Source organism: Ambystoma mexicanum, chromosome 12, assembly GCF_040938575.1.
Source record: "Ambystoma mexicanum isolate Mex_15411 chromosome 12, UKY_AmexF1_1, whole genome shotgun sequence".
NCBI classification, from domain to species: Eukaryota; Metazoa; Chordata; class Amphibia; order Caudata; family Ambystomatidae; genus Ambystoma; species Ambystoma mexicanum.
The window spans coordinates 1,220,267,425-1,220,284,384 of NC_090936.1; the positions used below are offsets into that span (position 1 = coordinate 1,220,267,425).

The following is a 16,960-nucleotide window of genomic DNA, read 5'->3' on the forward strand; positions in this document are numbered from 1 at the left end:
TGCCGGAATGCTAACCTGTTCTTTCTTGTCTTTATAGGTGTTGCTGAAGACTGGATTCAGGATGGTAAGCCTTTTTCCTTAGGCCCAGGACCGGATGCAGAAGACACGATGAGCGTTCTGCTGCAGAGGGTGCAGAATAACGCAAAGCAAGATTCATCCACCGGGTGTGGTTTAAATAGCCTCCTGTAGTGCTTAGGTGTCTCCTTCCACAGCCACGCCTAAGTAAGAAAAGAGTTCCTGGTAAAAAAAGAGTTCCTGCCTTCCAGAAGAGTTCCAGTGTTCTGAATCTAGGGAGTGGCTCCAGCCCCACCCAACAGGAAAAGTAGTTCCAAACAGAAGAGGATCAGAGGCTCAACTGGCAGGCAAGTAAGCAGCATGGTCTGCTGCAGGTAAGTCCACCCAAGCATTATGAGCCCGGCGCTTCCAGCGCTGGGACTGGGCATATTTATGAGCCTGGTGCCACTGGCGCCAGGACTGGGTCCAAAAGGTCCCAATTGGGACTGGTTGGCACTCGGAACCTGGGTTATGGATCTGCTTCCAAGGGAGTTGGGAAAACCCTGACCTTTTGGAAGCAGAGATCATGACACAGAGCGCTCTCAAGGCAGCAGAGACCTCTGCATGCTTTATTTCTATAAACCTTTGTTTTACTCACAACCTTTCTCCTGGTCTCACCCATCGGTGTCCCACTCCCCAAGGACGCCCCATCCAACTGGTTCACCCCCAGGAACTGGATCCAATAGCGATGGACGTGTCCTGGCCACCTGGATGACAGATCCCTGGGGACCAGCTAGAGCGTCAACGTCAGGTTTCGCATATACCCTTCCTCCATGCGATGTAGCCACATTTGTTTCACAGTGGAACCAGGAAAGAAAATCCACATTACCCTGGTCTTTTCCTTTTCTTTGTTCCACAGTGAAACAATAGGGTTGTAGGTCTAGAAACCATTGACTGACCCTAGGGTTGGAGTCTTTGCGTTGGCTAATCCAAACTAGGGGTGAGTGGTATATAACGGGTGTAAACCTTCGTCCCACTAGGTAGTACCCAAGATGGATAATGTCCCACTTGATGGCCAGGGCCTCCAGTTCCAACACAGAGTACATTCTTTCACGTGACCATCCAGAACAGTAAATCGGGACTGCTTGTCTATCCCCAGATTTAAACTATCCACGATCGGAGGTAATAGCTTCCCCGTTAAAGCGGCCAAACCATGGCACTCCCTGTCTCCTACACTGAGAGTAGACCAGTCTTACCAGAATTTCAGAACGAATACTATCCTGTGGCTAAAAGCCACAGATCACTAATCTGCATGATGCAAGATCCTTGCCTGTGTAATCAAAATGCAACTAGTAATACCCAATTGCGGCAATTCCACCAACCTGTAAATATCAGATTATCCTACCATAGTAAGAAAATGATGTAAATATCTGTATATCCTGCCTTTGTAAGTAAGTAATGTATTTCATTGTATGATTGTCTGTTACTAAGCTTAGCTTATTCTTGTAACTGTTGCGCCCTGATACCCTTGGGTCTGGTGCGAATTACAAATAAACAAACGTGGGAACAGCTTGCGGCTGGTGAATAAGATGGGATGTTCCAATCCATCACAAACCTGGGACAGACCGGCTCCTAACCCTGTAAGGGAGGCATCTGTCTGTAAAACAAACTCCATAAAGAAGTTGACTACTTTTAGGATTGGGTTCTGACACAGCGTCTTCTTCAAGGTGTTATAACATATCTCATCCAATGAAGTTTCTGGGGTTTGGCATTCTTAAGTTTATCTGTCAGCCGGGCTGTCTTGTCTAAAAAGTTGAGGATAAAATTTGGTAATATCCTATTAACCAGAGAAAGGCTCTAAGATCTGTTTTGGTCTTTACAGTTGATGTATCTAAGACAGTTTTTACCTTCTTGTGTTGTGGTTGTACATTCCCGTTCCCTACGAAAAACCCCAGATATTTTACGGCTTATTGGGCCAATCTGCACTTAGCTGGATTAGCAGTTAGGCCAGCGTTTCTGAGGACTTTTGTGATGGTATAAAGATGGAAGAAATGATCCTCCCAAGTCTTGCTATAAATGACGATATCCTCAATATAAGCCCCACAAAAATCTGAATAGGGTTGTAAGATTTGAGGCAATGGAAAGTGGCTGGCGCACCATGTAGATTGAAAGGTAGGACCTTAAATTGGAATCATCATTGCAGCATTGAAAACAGTCTTTTCCTTATCAGGTCCATATACAGGAATTTACCACTACCCCTTGGTTAAATCTAGGGTAGATAGAAAGGTGGCTGCTCCAAGTTTATCAATTAGGTTGTTGATGCATGGCATGGGATAGGCATTGAAGTCCGACATGGCATTAACTTGACTGAAGTCGATACAGAATCTCCAGGAACTGTCATGTTTAGTGGCCAGCACAATAGGAGAGGACTGTGGACTTGGGGATGGCTCAATAATAGTGGCTTTCAGCATTTTGTTGACTTCCTCGATCACTATCTGCTTACAAGCTTCTGGGAGTCGATATGGTTTTAAGTGTACCACTTTACCTTTAGGTGTTCTAATGTAGTGGTATGTACCTTTACTCTTCCTGTTTTTTTCCAAGAATACATCAGGAAATTACTACATCCTTTAAGTCTTGCTGGTGTTGAGTAGGAAACTTGGAGGGAATTAAATCAAAGTGATCTATGTCTTCTGGAAACAGACAGGCTAGTTCTTTAGCATGGGTGGCTGATGGGTTCTCTTTCCATTCTTTCAAAAGATTTACATGATATAATTGGATTTTCTGTTTTCTGTCCCGTTAGGCTACTCTATAAGTACAGGTTCCCGGTATTTCTACTACATAAGGTTTGTGCTACATGAAGACCCACTTGTTTTCTGAGGTTGTTAAGAGGACCAGTACTTTCTGTCCTATGTAAAAAGATCTTAAATTCACTTTCTTGTCATAAGTGGCTCTGAGCTTTTTCCATGCGAGTACAAACTAAGTCTCGGACCAACTTCATATGTTCTGGCATTCGGGTGGTGGTTTGCGAGATAGGAATAGGGGCCTCCTCTTGTTCTTCCCAGGTTTCCCAGAGCACGTCCAGGACATCTCTCGGCTCTCTTCCATAGAGCAATTCAAAGGGAGACAAACCTCTGGAAGCTTGGTGGTTTTACTCACTGCAAATCGTGCCCTTGGGATCATTTGGTTACAGTCTTTCTCGTCCTTGTCTACCAGTTTTTGGAGAATTCTTATTGAATCTTTCTACCAAGCCATCGGTTTGAGGATGGTACACAGAAGTTCGCAAGGTGGTAATGTGGAGTAGCTCTGACTTTGGCCATAAGCTTACTCCCAAAATGTGAGCCCTGATCCGTTAGTCTTTCCTTGGGAAAACCAACGCTGGAGAAATGCGGTAGAAGATGTTCAAGGATCTGCTGGGTGGTATTATTTCACAATGGGAATGCCTCGGGATATCGGGTTGCATAATCCAAGATCACAAGGACATATTTATTGCCTAGTCTGGATGTTTCAAGCGATCCAATTATGTCTATACCAATTCGCGAAAAAAGGGGATTTCTATCATCGGCAACGGGTTCAGAGGAGCAGGTGATGGGATGTGTGTACTAGTCTTCAGACATATTTCGCATGTCTGTATGAAAGTTTTTACATTGGCATGGATACCTGGGCAGTATAACTTTCCACCAATATGCGCCTGGGTTTAGACTGTCCTAAATGCCCCACGGTAAAATGGGAATGCAACAATTTCTAGTAGAAACTTTCGGTGGCTTTTCGGTGTTACGAATTGTGTTTTTACCAAACCTTCTGGGCAGGTTTCTTTTCTGTAAAGCAATCCATGCTTTAGAAAGAAAAAGAGGCTCCCCTTCTCTAAGCCGCCTTCTTCAGGAATCGCTTGTAAAAACGCTTCAGCGAGAACTGATAAATTCGAAGGGCGAAGGCTAGGTCAGGATAGATGGTGGGTTCCTCTCCCCTTTTCTTCGATGTTCATTGATTCATCAGCTTCCCCAAAGCCCAAGTTACCTCTTTCTATTTCATCTGGTTCACGTTCTTTAAACTGAGGAAATAGAGTTCTTTCCAAAATCCCCTGGGCAATTTGATCTCCCTGACGTATCTCAAAAGGGATCTTGCTTCACATCACCCCTAAAGTCGGGATCAATAACGCCTGCTAAGATGTCTATCCCCAACTTCCATGCTAGGCCACATTTTTGGGACCAATCGAATGTAACACCCCAGAAGGGGTATCAAAACCAAGTCTGTAGGGCTCATTCCTCTTTTCCCAGGGAGAATGGGAGCTTCGCTACTGCTACAGAAATCAAACCCTATTGATTCCTTGGTGATGATGGAAGGGTTAGAGGCTCTCCGACTACGTTTCTGATATTGTAGGGTTCGCCAATTAGTTTAAATTCGGTCGCATCCCCCCCTGACACCATATGTAAGGAAGATTTGGATGGGGAGGTGCACTCATAGGTTATTGTAATTTTATTTACTTAACTCACTTGTGGTTGTTTAGGTGCAATCTGTATAGAGTCTGTGCTACCAGACCAGAGAAATATAGGGTCAGCCGTCAACAACGGCGGACATTACAGATGCACACTTTTGCGCTGACACTCAGCCAAGCTATTTCCTTAAACTTAACGTATAAACTGAAATTCTTTTCTTGTAAAAAATACAAAAGTATAAAAATGTGTCTTTATTTTTCCATTTTTTCTCTTTAACACAGAGTTCTCAACAAGTTTATAACTCACTCATTTAGACCTCCAACAAAATTTCGTGTCATTATATACATAATTCTTTTCACCTTCCTAACACATATAACATAATGTGTGACAACAAAATTTTAACTATAAACAAAATTCAATTCCACTTGAATGCAATATAATGTTCAAATAAAGTGTTTCTGATATCTTGTATCTGTTGTTCCAGTATGACTGCCCTAATAACGGGCTTCTGGGATTTCCACTACGCGTTTCGGGCAATTAAGCCCTTCAGGTGGGAATATCAGGTTTCTCTGTCTGTTCTCTACAAAATTAAATGTATAGAGGGAGCTCAATTAATACCTTTTTCTGTTAAAAATATATTTAAACACATTATTGAGGACTATTTACACTTCACTAACCTCTGTCCAGGTAAACCGTTGTGCGGTAATACTTTGCCCGCTGCTATATGATGGCTGCTTGTATCTGCATATGGCTGTTAGTATAATTGCTGGGATTCATCAAACTATAGAGATAAAACATAAATCAAAATACCAGAAGTCACTACTCTATTCCATGTGCATAGAGACTCACACTGCTATGTCAGAAATAGGTAAATGTGGAGCGATCACGAGTGGGACCAGTCGCTAAAAACAGCGCTGGGTCCCAACCATCATCATCACATATTAAGGAAAGTCAATTTTCAATTCTTGTTGGACTCACCCATTACTGATGACTCAGTCCCCTTCTAGATCTTAGTTTCGGCGCTGAGTCCATTGACCATTCTGTATCTTAGTTGAGAAAAGGGCCGTGTACAGCCTTTTTTTTAATATCTTGGACGGGGCTCCGCGTCCTGCCGTGGTGTCCTTACCACACAGGCCCTCCCTCGCGGTGCAGCGTCTCCGTGTCCTGTACTTTTCGAAAGGATGTAAACGTGTTGCTGTAATTAAATCTCGCGTGGGTGTTATGCCTAGAAAACTCTTTCTATCTTTCAACCCTTAGTCGATTCCTTAGCTACACTGTTCGTTACGGTCACGGTACTGAGTTCTGGGTCCTGCATCGTCAGGTTGCCACGCAACCGCTCTCCACTTTTCTGTCTATTCCGTTGCCTGTTCCAGTTCAGGCACACCTTTTGATGGGCGACATGTTGGGTGAGGATGTAATCTAAGATGTGCAGATTAGATCGTGTATTGCTGATCATGTTTGTTAATGCTGACTGTTGAATTATTTACAATAATGGTGAATTTTAAACAGTACAGTATAATACATTAAAACGCACTTTGAGAAAGAAAGAAAAACAGTTGGTGTATATTACATTTTCGAATACTGTTCTCAATGAATTAGTGCTTGAAAGTTTTCCAACAAAATAGTGAATAATTAACGTTTTGGGGGATATAATCATATCTAAATCCATGATATCACATATACACATTTCCCTACTATCACAGATGACTCATAGTCCACAACTTTTCAATATTTCATTCACATAAACCAGTCTGACATAACATCATTTTAGTGGGTTGGTATATACATCAACAAAACATTTCATTGATTAGATGTGAGTTAGTTGGTCACCTCTATACTCGGTGCTGGTTCTTAGGGGGGTATAAGCGAGTGGAAACACCTTAGTTCAAATTTACAAAAAGCAATTTAAATCCCATTCCATAATCATGCCCCTCGGGTACATACTGTCCAATTTCTCTATCCAAAAAATCTCTCTCTGCTGTAAGAATTTGTTCAAGTTCCCCCCTCTCCTGGGTAGGGTAACGTGTTCCAGAATCACAAATTTAATGTGTGCGATCGTGTGTTTTTCTTTCACAAAGTGTTGAGCCACCGGAGATTTTTCTGAGTTCTGTCTTATGTTTGATTTGTGTTCACACCATCTTGTTTTTACTTTTCGTCCTGTCAGTCCTACGTAATAAAGTCCGCATGGACATTTTATTCCATAAATTACATTACAGGTATCACATGTTGAGGTGTGTTTGAGTTGAATTCTATTTCCATTATGTGGATGATATATCACATTTCCTTTAATTAGATTGTGACAACAATTGCAATTATTACATGGAATAGTTCCTTTATATGTTGTCTCTTTTTTCTTTTCATGTACAATATCTGATTTCATTAAATGATCTTGTGTAGATGGGCTTTTGGCTTAGGCAAATAATGGTGGATTCGGAAATAGAGCTGTTAGGGTTGGATCCAATTCTAATAATTTCCAATTCTTTTTGATTATTTTTCTGATCACATTGCTCTGTTGTGAGTAAGTAGTTACATAGACCATTTCAGTTGCTGTTGTTTTTGTTCTCGGTGTCATTGCCTCTGTCCTTGCCATTCCTTTTACTTTCGCTGAATGTTGATACTGTCTCCGCACTGTATCCTCTTACCAAAAATTTCTTGGTTAAATCCCTTGCTTTGATATCGTACTCTTCCTCTTTGGATATAATCCTCCTATATCTCAAAAATTGGCTCAAGGGAATACTTTCTATAGTTTTCTTGGGGTGAAAGCTCAATGCAAACAACAAACTATTTCTGTCCGTTGTTTTTGTGAAAATTGTCGTCTCCAGTTTGTTCTCTTTCAGGTAAACTTTCACGTCCAAAAATTCTATGGACGTTTTACTTAATTCATATGTGAATTTGATTCTTGGTGTAATCGTGTTCATGAATATAAAGAATTCACTCAAGTCTTCCACTGTTCCATTCCATATTCCAAACAAATCATCTATGAACCTCACGAAGCATTTCAATTTATTTTTCCATCTCGGGTTCTGTAGTACATGTTTTTCTTCCAAGTATGTCATATAAGTGTTAGCATAACTGGGAGCCATAGCCGCTCCCATGGATGTTCCTGAGATCTGGATGAAGTAACGATTCTCAAACATAAAATACTTGTTGTTCAATATGATAGTGAGTAACTTAAGTATAAACAAGCGATCACTCAGAACTGTTTCTCTTGTATTTAATAGTAGCCATTCCATTGCTTCTAATCCTTCCTGATGATTAATGTTAGTATAGAGACTCGTCACGTCCATCGTGAACATGATGTCTGTTTCTTCCTCAAATTTAATGGATTCCAGTATTGTCAAAAAATGGTTTGTATCCTTGATATATGTCGTTGATTTTTGTGTCAGGGGTTGGATTACCTTATCAACATACTGTGCCAATGGCTCTAGTAGACTATTCTTGGCTGCAATAATAGGTCGTCCCGGTGGTTGTTGGAGGTTCTTATGAATTTTAGGCAGTATGTATATGACTGGCATAATTGGATAAGTCTTCATTAAAAACATCTTAGTCTTGTTGGTAATGATGTCATCTGCCTCTGCTTCTTCGAGAGTTTTTTTTATTATTTCCCGTATTTTTTCAGTCGGGTCATTAAATACTTCCAAGTATGTGTCCTGGTCACTTAATTGTCGCTCCACCTCTGCTTTGTATTTGTTGGTTTCCATAATGACTAAAGCTCCACCTTTGTCCGCCGGTTTCAAGATGATGTCAGGGTTGAGCCACAATTTATTAAGTACTTGTCTTTCTCTGTTGGTGAGATTAGATTTATTTCTGTCTTTAAATTTGACTTTCTGAAAATCTTTCAATACAACTTTCTGAAATGCCTCCATTACTGGATTTTGAATTTGAGGATTGAATACGCTCTTGTGTTTCCTCTCCAAATTTTCATTAGTTAAAGTCCTTTCTTGTGTTTCCACTGATTCAAAGAAAATCTTTAATCTCATTTTCCGGATCAATTTGAAGAAATCTATCTTCTCTTTCAGTAATGTTGTGTTATATGATGGGACAAATTAAATTCCTTTCTGCAATGACTTTTTCTCAAAATTTGTGAGTTGATAGTTAGAGATGTTTATAACTAGGTTTTCTTCTGTTGTAAGTTGGCTTTTCTTGCTGGGTTTTTTCTTTTTACCTCTTCGGCACCGATTCGGTCTAAAAAAGAATACACAGGTATTGTGTTTTCAACTGTTTGTTTTGAGGTTGTTGGTACTTGATTGATTCCCCTTACCTCTTCGTGCTCGTCTCTTGGTTTTCTCCCTGCTACTTCAGGTGGTTCAGTTTCACCACTAGATGCGTCTGACGATTGTGTATTTGGATTTGGTTCTCGTCTGTTTCTATCATTCCAACTTGGTCTTGTCCCTCTACTGTTATCTTTTTGTTGATAATATTCCTTCCACGTATATACTATGTCCAGTTCATAATCTTGGGTATCCCTTCTGAATTTCCTGATCTTTTGGGATTCTATTTCTTTTTTTGTAGTTATCCAATTTGTTGTTGATTTCCTCTAATAGGGAAGACAATTCATCCTTTGTAATTAATGATGCCAGTGACTTCTTAGTTTGTTCTAAATCTAATTCAATTGATGTTAAAGATTTCGATAATTCTTCTATCGTTAAAAGAATCAGATCCAAAGAACACTTATTCAGTATAAGTCTCCACCTCTTAACAAACTCCGGGCTTTCCTTACATAAGGTCGATTCCAAATCTATCCTTAGTCCCCTTGGGATTCTTTGTGCTTTAAAGTATTGTGCCAATGTAAGGAACTCATGGTGACCACAGGAACGACAGACACAAGTGATCACAGTTCAAGGGTGTTTATTGAAAAATTAATGCAGGGTGGAAAAACGCCCAAGCTAAACCTGAATCAAAATAAAAGGGCCTACACTAAGAAACACCTATTACCAATTCCTTACAACTAATTATAAAAAGAGTGCGGGATAAATGTTTCAATAAAGAAAAGAAGTTTTCCACATAATAAGTTAGGATGTGATTGCCAGGGGTCTCCCTTCCCCACGTTTTCAGCATGGGACAAGATGAGACCTTGGAGTAGTGTTTGATCAGCACCTCACCATGAAACCACATGTAAGCAGCCTTATCTCATCATGTGCCTACTACATAATACTACTTGCCCATCTTAGACCATTTATATCGCAAAAGAACGCAGAAACAATTGATTACTGTTCTAGCCTCCTCATGGGCATTGATAAAGCCACCTGCAACAAATTGCAAGTAGTCCAAAATGGAGCGGTAACTTGACCGCAGAGATCATGTCACCATCGCAAGGCAGACTCTGCATTGGCCACAGGGTAAAATGCAGCTTTATCTGCGAGAACTTCTAATCAATAAAACTTAGGCCAGATCACTTGGATCCAGTCAGCAGAACTTTCTCGCTATTCCAAGATGTAGGACGGTGAAGGTCGCCAATGCTGCCTTCTATGTTATTGCACCGAAGACCTGGAATAAACTTGCGCTAGAAATAGGCTGCATTGAATCCCTCGACATATTTAAAAGAAAGCTCAAGACTTACTTGTTTGCATTATTTCTAACATCAGTGATCCTTCTTCATGTCCTTCATGCCTACTTGTTATATGTTGTCTCTGTTTTTGTTGCGCCCATAAACCCAAGGGTCAATGGCAGTGCAATATAAATCTAATAAAGTAAAGTAAAGGAGCACAGCACACGCTCAAGCTTTCTCAGCACGAGCCAAGAGTTCCGTTCCAGCGATCAGGTTCTTCGATGGTAAAGTCGCTTTGCATTAAAAAAGTCTCTTGCCTTCGATGCCTCATGTATCCAACAAACGCAAACAAAATGTTATTTTACACAGTTCACGTTGGTTGAGGGCTTCACCCTCTGCGTCCCCCTCTTCCGGACACCGACCCCTCACGTCTAGTATTCAACCAATCAATTGAACAGTTCCTTTCTCAATGAACCTTGGGTGATGACTTTTCACCCCTGGATCTCCCTCGACCGGGCACGGACCCACTTGACAAGGGGGACATTTCACTTCCCCTGGTCTTCTAATACCGCTTACTTTCACGAGTCTTAATGTCTTTTTAAACAGTACTTCAGGCTTAGTCTCTGATTGTCGGCTTCCCTCTTCCGGGTTCACTCTCGCCAACCTTTACCACACACTGTTCATGCGCTCATTTAACCAAGCGGAATTAATTTCCTTTTGCTTCGCAATCATCTGTTGGTCAAAGACTTTCAATGGTACAGAGGATTTTACAAGACCCCTCTGACCTCTTTTTGGCTCTTCCCAAGGGCTTATTATGTTAGTTTCTACCCTCGGGTAATCGCCCAGAGTTTCCTGCTTGAGCACCCATGTGGTGCCGGCTTCCTCTGTTTCTGATTTCCTCCTCTTTCCTCAATCGTATCTTTAATTCTTTCAAAGTTCAAATTAGCTGTTGGCTTATTTTTGTTCAACACAGTTCGGTTTCTTATCGATTCTCCCCTCGACTCACTGCCAGTGATGCACAGTTTGCCTTTCTGTATCCTTGGAGTCAAGGGTGGTACCACCGAGACCAGCATCCTTCCCCGGCTTGGTTATCACTGGAGGAGGGTCTTGCGTACCGTAAACATCTGCTGCACCACACGCTGGCTATTGTTTGCAGTCTTATGATTCCTTCTCTGGAGGATTCATGGGTCTTGGTCAGAAAGAGCAAGGTCGCTTCTCTCCTTGTCACCCTCTTCGCCTGTGCCGTCTTTCTCCTCCTCTTGAACTGCAGTGCTGAGGTAGCTTTCACGTTGTGCGGTTGCCTTGCTCGTCCTGTGCTTTCGTGCTCCACCTTTTATCCCTGTGGGGAAGGGAAGGGAAGGGGCCGTCGGGTGTCTGTGTGATTCTAGTCAATTGCCTGACTTTGCCTGATCCTTGTATTGGGACATGTCAGATAAACGGCTCTGGTGTTAGTTTGTTGTCTTTCATGTTGTGCGAAAGCGTTCGCATTGGAAAAGGTGGTGAGGGGGCAGTGATTTTGAATATCCTACGTGGTAGGATGCGGAAAAGGTGTTGAAAGAAGGGGGATTCCGCATCTCACCCGTCGATGTCGCACTCCCACTCCCCAATGACCCCCCCCATATCATCAAGGTTATCCTCCCTCACTGGTCCACTCCTAGGAACTGGATCCAACAGCGAAGGCCGTATTCTGGCTGACAGATCACCGGGCACTAGCAAGGGAGACTGTCTGGTTTCTCACACAGTGCAAAACCCTTTCTTTGTTATCCACAAAGACAAGTTGGTTCTAAGAACACACCCTAGGTGTTCAACCAAGTTCCATGATAACCAATCCATTGAACTACCTGCTTTCTTTCAAAATCCTTCAAACTCAGCTGAGAAAAACCTCCATACGCTGGATGTAAGGAGCGTGGTTTTATGCTATGTAGATAAAACAAAACCGCTAAGAAAAGCAGATCAACTGTTTGTCTTCATAGCACCTGGCAGGGAGGGTGGTGATCATATTTTAAAAAACAGCATCTCCAGATGGATAGTGAAATGCAAACAGCTCTGCTACTCTCTATCAAACAAAACTCTGCCTTTCACACCAAGAGCTTACTCTACCAGAGGTACATGAGCTACTTTGGCTTTTATTGCAAACGTCCCTCTAGACGCTATTTGCAAAGCAGCTACATTGAGTTCCATACACACCTTTACTCGGCACTACTGCATTGACACACATTCTAAAGCAGATTCACAGATGGGACAAGTGGTACTAAAAACATCTATTTGCCACTGTACCTTTTCACAAACCATCACCCTCTCCAGACACTGCTCGCTAATCCATCCATAGCATGTAATTTTAGCAGACCCACAAGCCTCAGAAGGGATACATTACTCACCGTTATCGTATTTCTGATGCTTGTATCTGCTTAGATTCACAGGCGCCCACCATTCCTCCACTTGGAGTAGAAGGTGCATAGATGTTTTCTGGCTTCATCGACACTTATCTGCTTTATTACATCTGTACTCGCGCTACACTTCATGCTACCTCATGTCGGAAACAAAACCATCTGAGGGACCTCGACGCGTGAAGGATCATGGGTACACGGGACATCACACTAGTGCTAGTATTACTGGCACTCCCTGCCGACACCCCTTTTTGAATACGAAAGCAAATAATATAATACTCTGCGCTACCACTAGATGTCGGCCTATGCATAACATGTGAATCTAAGCAGATACAAGTATCAGAAATACAATTACGGTGAGTTATGTATCCTACATATATATATATATTCTACAGTATTCTCTGTGTTGTAGTTTGTTGTGTTTTTATCGGCCTAATTGGACTTTGATGCCAGCCTTGCCATACTAAGAGTAAACCCAGACTGCTCTGTCCCACTACCACTGAACGAGTTTTCGAGAAGCTTGGTGGATGTTTAGTACACTACTGATTTGGTCTTCTTAAGCCCTCACCAGTGGGTTTCTGAAAGACCATCCTAATAGATGTCTGTCAGCTTTTCTAAAACTTCTTGGTTAAAAAAAGAGAAACTTTTTTTTCACAAATTCAAAATTCCTGGGAATTTAATATCCCTATTCTCCTAAACAGAGGGCTCAGGGAACTTTTGGGCATGTCAGGATTGGACACATTTTGTTACGGCAGCTGACCAATCCCAAGGTGCTTCTCATTGGCATCCCTACAATATATAATCCATCTCTGATTCACTCTGAACTAACTGCCCCAATCCCTTATTTCTGTTGCAGTTATGAATATGAGACGGGACGAGAATCAGCGTTGGAAATGTTCGCTTACCTCTTCCAGACATTCCCGCAGGTGAGCATTTGAAGGGACATAACTTGCGTGCCACACAGGATATGGCGGTCTTCTTTCCATCTGGTAGGTCCTGGGGAATGACTGGCAATAAGAAGATGGTGGTAGACAACAGTTGGGCAGCTTCTTTAGTTTGCTGCTTATGATTCCATATGCCAACTACTGCACTCTCCTTCCTTGTTTTCCTCTCATATTTCACAAGAAGTTGAATGTGGCAAGCTAGCTTATGGCAACTTCATTGTGATGTTTGCTGTCCTGTTTCCATGTGTGGCCTTTCCTTTTATGAAGCTCAATTAAAGTGAACCCAGATGACGGCTCCTAGAAAGCATTGGTTCCTCATACGAAAACCCAGTTCTGCAATATTGGTGTCCCAGAGACGTGGACCCATCTGGTCACAATGGTAAAATGTCAAATTATTCTAGCACGATTCAAAAATGTGATTTGGTAATACAATAAATTCTTAATTCCTTTAAGCACAAGCACATTTCAGAAGCAAAATAAGAGTATAATGGATTTCCGTCTCCCACGGATTCCCAGTTTTAGAAATTTATTTTCCAGGTTCAATCGGCATTGAAAAAGGTTTCAGCCACCAGGATGGGTGATATTGTCATGAAGCCAGCTGTGCCCCATACCTCTCTGTTTGCTGCTTCTCAATGTCACTACTTTTCTCTAAGCGATTTAGTTACTATGCAAATGTCTATTTCTGACCCTCATAAGGTGTGCACGGTATCGAGCGAAAATGTAGCCAACAAAAATGAAGTCTGTGGAAATGTGGTGAAAATACCTCTGCAGTGAAAAAGTTGCCAAGCAAAAAGTATATAAACAATGCAGCTGAAAAGTAGCCAAACATTTAGTGCTGCTAGGGTAATTGTTAGGGTTAAGGAGGGTTTAGTGGGCTTGTGAATGCCTGGTTTAGGGCTACGGTTAGTATTGGAGCAAGGGTGTGGGTTCGGGCACGCTCTATGTAGTCGGTGGCGAGCTGGTGATGGGGTTGGAGATGGGTCCACTCTTCATTTTCTATTTATTTTGTATTGTGTCGCATACAAATAAAATGCTTTTGCGCGCTGAAGGGTTAGTGTTCTGTAAGAGTTTAGGGTAGAGTAAAGGTTGTAATTCGTGTTAGGGGAAGCTTTAGGAAAGGAGTTAAGGTGATTGTGGAGGTAATGTTAGAGTTTTGGGTCATATTTAGGGTAACGGCTTTGTATTTTTGTGTATTTAAAACATAGCTTTGTTAGGCAATCTTATTACTGGCAAAAAACCATTTAAACAGCTTTTTGCTGACTATATTTTCACATGCCTACATTTTTCTGGGGACATTTGTCACATAGAACCGTATGAATTTAATGCCTGGAGGCTGATCATGACATGACATGGAGGACAGCGCCTCCTCCTTGCACTCCAAGGTCCTCTGAGAGAATGCTGCACATTTTATTGCCACTCTTCACAAGTGCAGAAAGAACTCCATAGTTCTAGGGACTCCCCAACCTCTTTTGGTATTGAACCTGTCCTGACTTTTTACAGGGAAGTGAAGCTCTAGCTTCACTCACCTGGCCTTTTGCTCATTGTTAGGAAAGATTTCTCTTTACAGCACCTTTCCTTTCATTTCTATGGACCCGCAAACTTTTTATTTTTCTATCTGACCTGTTCTTTTTGCATTCTGGCTTTTACTCATCTGTCATGTGGAAACTGACATATCCATCATGCTGTCAGTACTCGTCGTTTCCCTTAGTCTAGTTACTTTGTGGGAACTTGTTATGACTTTTGGTAACTTTTATCATTGTACAATGCCTTTTACAATGCAGTGCAATGGGGTTCACTTTTGGTTTTGCCCTACTCTGAAACGCAGAGGATTTTTGGTTACTCTGTGTGCTAAATGAAGAAGCTGGTGGCAGCAGTTACTTTTAGCTATATTTTGGTGTATTTCGGTTTAGACATTCTGGGTTTACTGCGTTTGGCTACTAACCGTGGCTCATGCCGCAAAGTTTTTTATTTGTCCTTTGGCCATCTTGTCTTTTGTCCTTCTTCCTGGCCTCTGAACCGGGAAAATCTTTACATGGACTTACAGTGCCCGGGAAAGCAGAGGCGTTTGGCGGGCTATGTGTGTTTGCTGCCAGGAATTGGGTTGGAACTGTCTGGTCCCAATCCACAAATTGGTTGCAGTGTATCTGAGTGGTATGCTGGAGTTTTGCTGCCAGTGGTCCTGATTGGACCACTGCCCGGGGTGTGTGTGTGTGGGCCAGATCTGTCATTGGCTAGTGGGAGTTTCAGATCTTACCTGGCTTTTAGGATAAGAAGAGTACCCCTGCACCCCCACTATAGATATCCTGGAAGAAACTGAAGGAGCAAAGAATACTGTCTAGCTGCAAGACCGGAGACTCGTTGGAAGAAGGCCTGGCGACCAACTTCTGCTGCTGTCCCGGTAGAGCCCTGTCTTGTAGACGATCTCCAGCAGTCTTGCGAAGGAGCTGCGACCCTTGGAGGGGGGTGGGGGGACATCAATGCTCGGCGTCAGATCGAAGTCCTTTGAAGAAGACTTTCGGATGTGCACCTGGTCCGCCCAGTGGCTGACCTGCTCTGAGTTTGGGCTATCGTGCTGCAGACGTCACTGTTGTGAGTTGAGGACTGGAATTTAGGGGATCTTCAGTGTGTGCAACAAGACTTAACTCTGTGAAATTTCATGGTCCTAGCATCAAGGGGACCCACAATATGAGACGAAGTCTGACCGTGGCAAGTGAATCCCTTGGCATCGCTGTGCATCGTTGGCCGTTGTATGAAACTGCTTACCTGCGTCCAGTCCTGTCCTGAGAGGGGGGGCCCTGCATCAAGTTTTTTTGCATTTCTCAACTGGAAGACCTTGAACCAGCATTAGTCGCCGACCGGAGGAGTGCTCGTACCTGCACCCCATGGGGATAGGTGGCTGAGGCTGATGGTAGGAAAAGTGACCTCGGACACTCTTCAGTAGACCTGCTAAGTCCGACGAAGAATCCGATTACGGGGTGGTGAGTTGTAGCGATACTTAACTGTACCCCTAACTCCCTCTTAAAAGTTTTAATAACGGTTTGGCTTTGCCATTGCTTGTTCACACATGCGCTCTGAAAGTTGGGGACACGTTTGTTAGTTAGAATAACCTGTCCCCTAACACTTGAAACTGTTCATTGGACCCTAGAGTGCCTACCTTAATTTTTTCCAGCTTCACAAAACTGTATGGACGTTGATGAACTTCTGGGCAGAAGGCTCCATACATCTTTGGGGTGGACTTCTGAAGTTAGGATTGGATCTCTGTGGACGTGTAGTGCTTATACTAATCTATACCTTCCTTTTCAGGGGATTGATATGTACTTTGCCTACTCAAGTAATTGTATATATCTATCTATTAGTGTTGTGTGATAATATTACTGGTTAGTAGTCATTTTTTACTGTGTTATTTGGCATAAGTAAAGAAGTATTTTTTTACCTGATTGTCTTGGAACTGTTTCGTTGTGTGTGCTCATTGTGGACCCCTTACAATCAAACTAAATCTTGAGACTTAGCCTAGAACACTCTCCTAGCTACCTTGAACTGGTTTAGCTACAGCTCCCCAGAGCTGTCCCTATCACAATACAAGGTTGGCACTATATACATCTGTTCACCAGGCCGGAGTATAGAAAATCAGTCCTAACATTCATTTTGTTATGGGGAAACTGATCAGTCTTTCAGATTATCAGTATTGGGAAACTGTTTACCTTTTGACTTTTA

The 16,960-nt window shown here is 42.3% G+C and overlaps 1 protein-coding gene across 1 annotated transcript in view; it reads left to right on the top strand.

Moving 5' to 3' along the window:
- UTP20 (UTP20 small subunit processome component) overlaps nt 1-16,960 on the top strand; it is a 1,390,303-nt gene that overhangs the window by 1,210,479 nt on the left and 162,864 nt on the right. Inside the window, exon 53 of the mRNA XM_069629877.1 lies at nt 13,159-13,228. Coding sequence (XP_069485978.1) covers nt 13,159-13,228 — 70 coding nt within the window. The remainder of the gene's footprint in view (nt 1-13,158; nt 13,229-16,960) is intronic.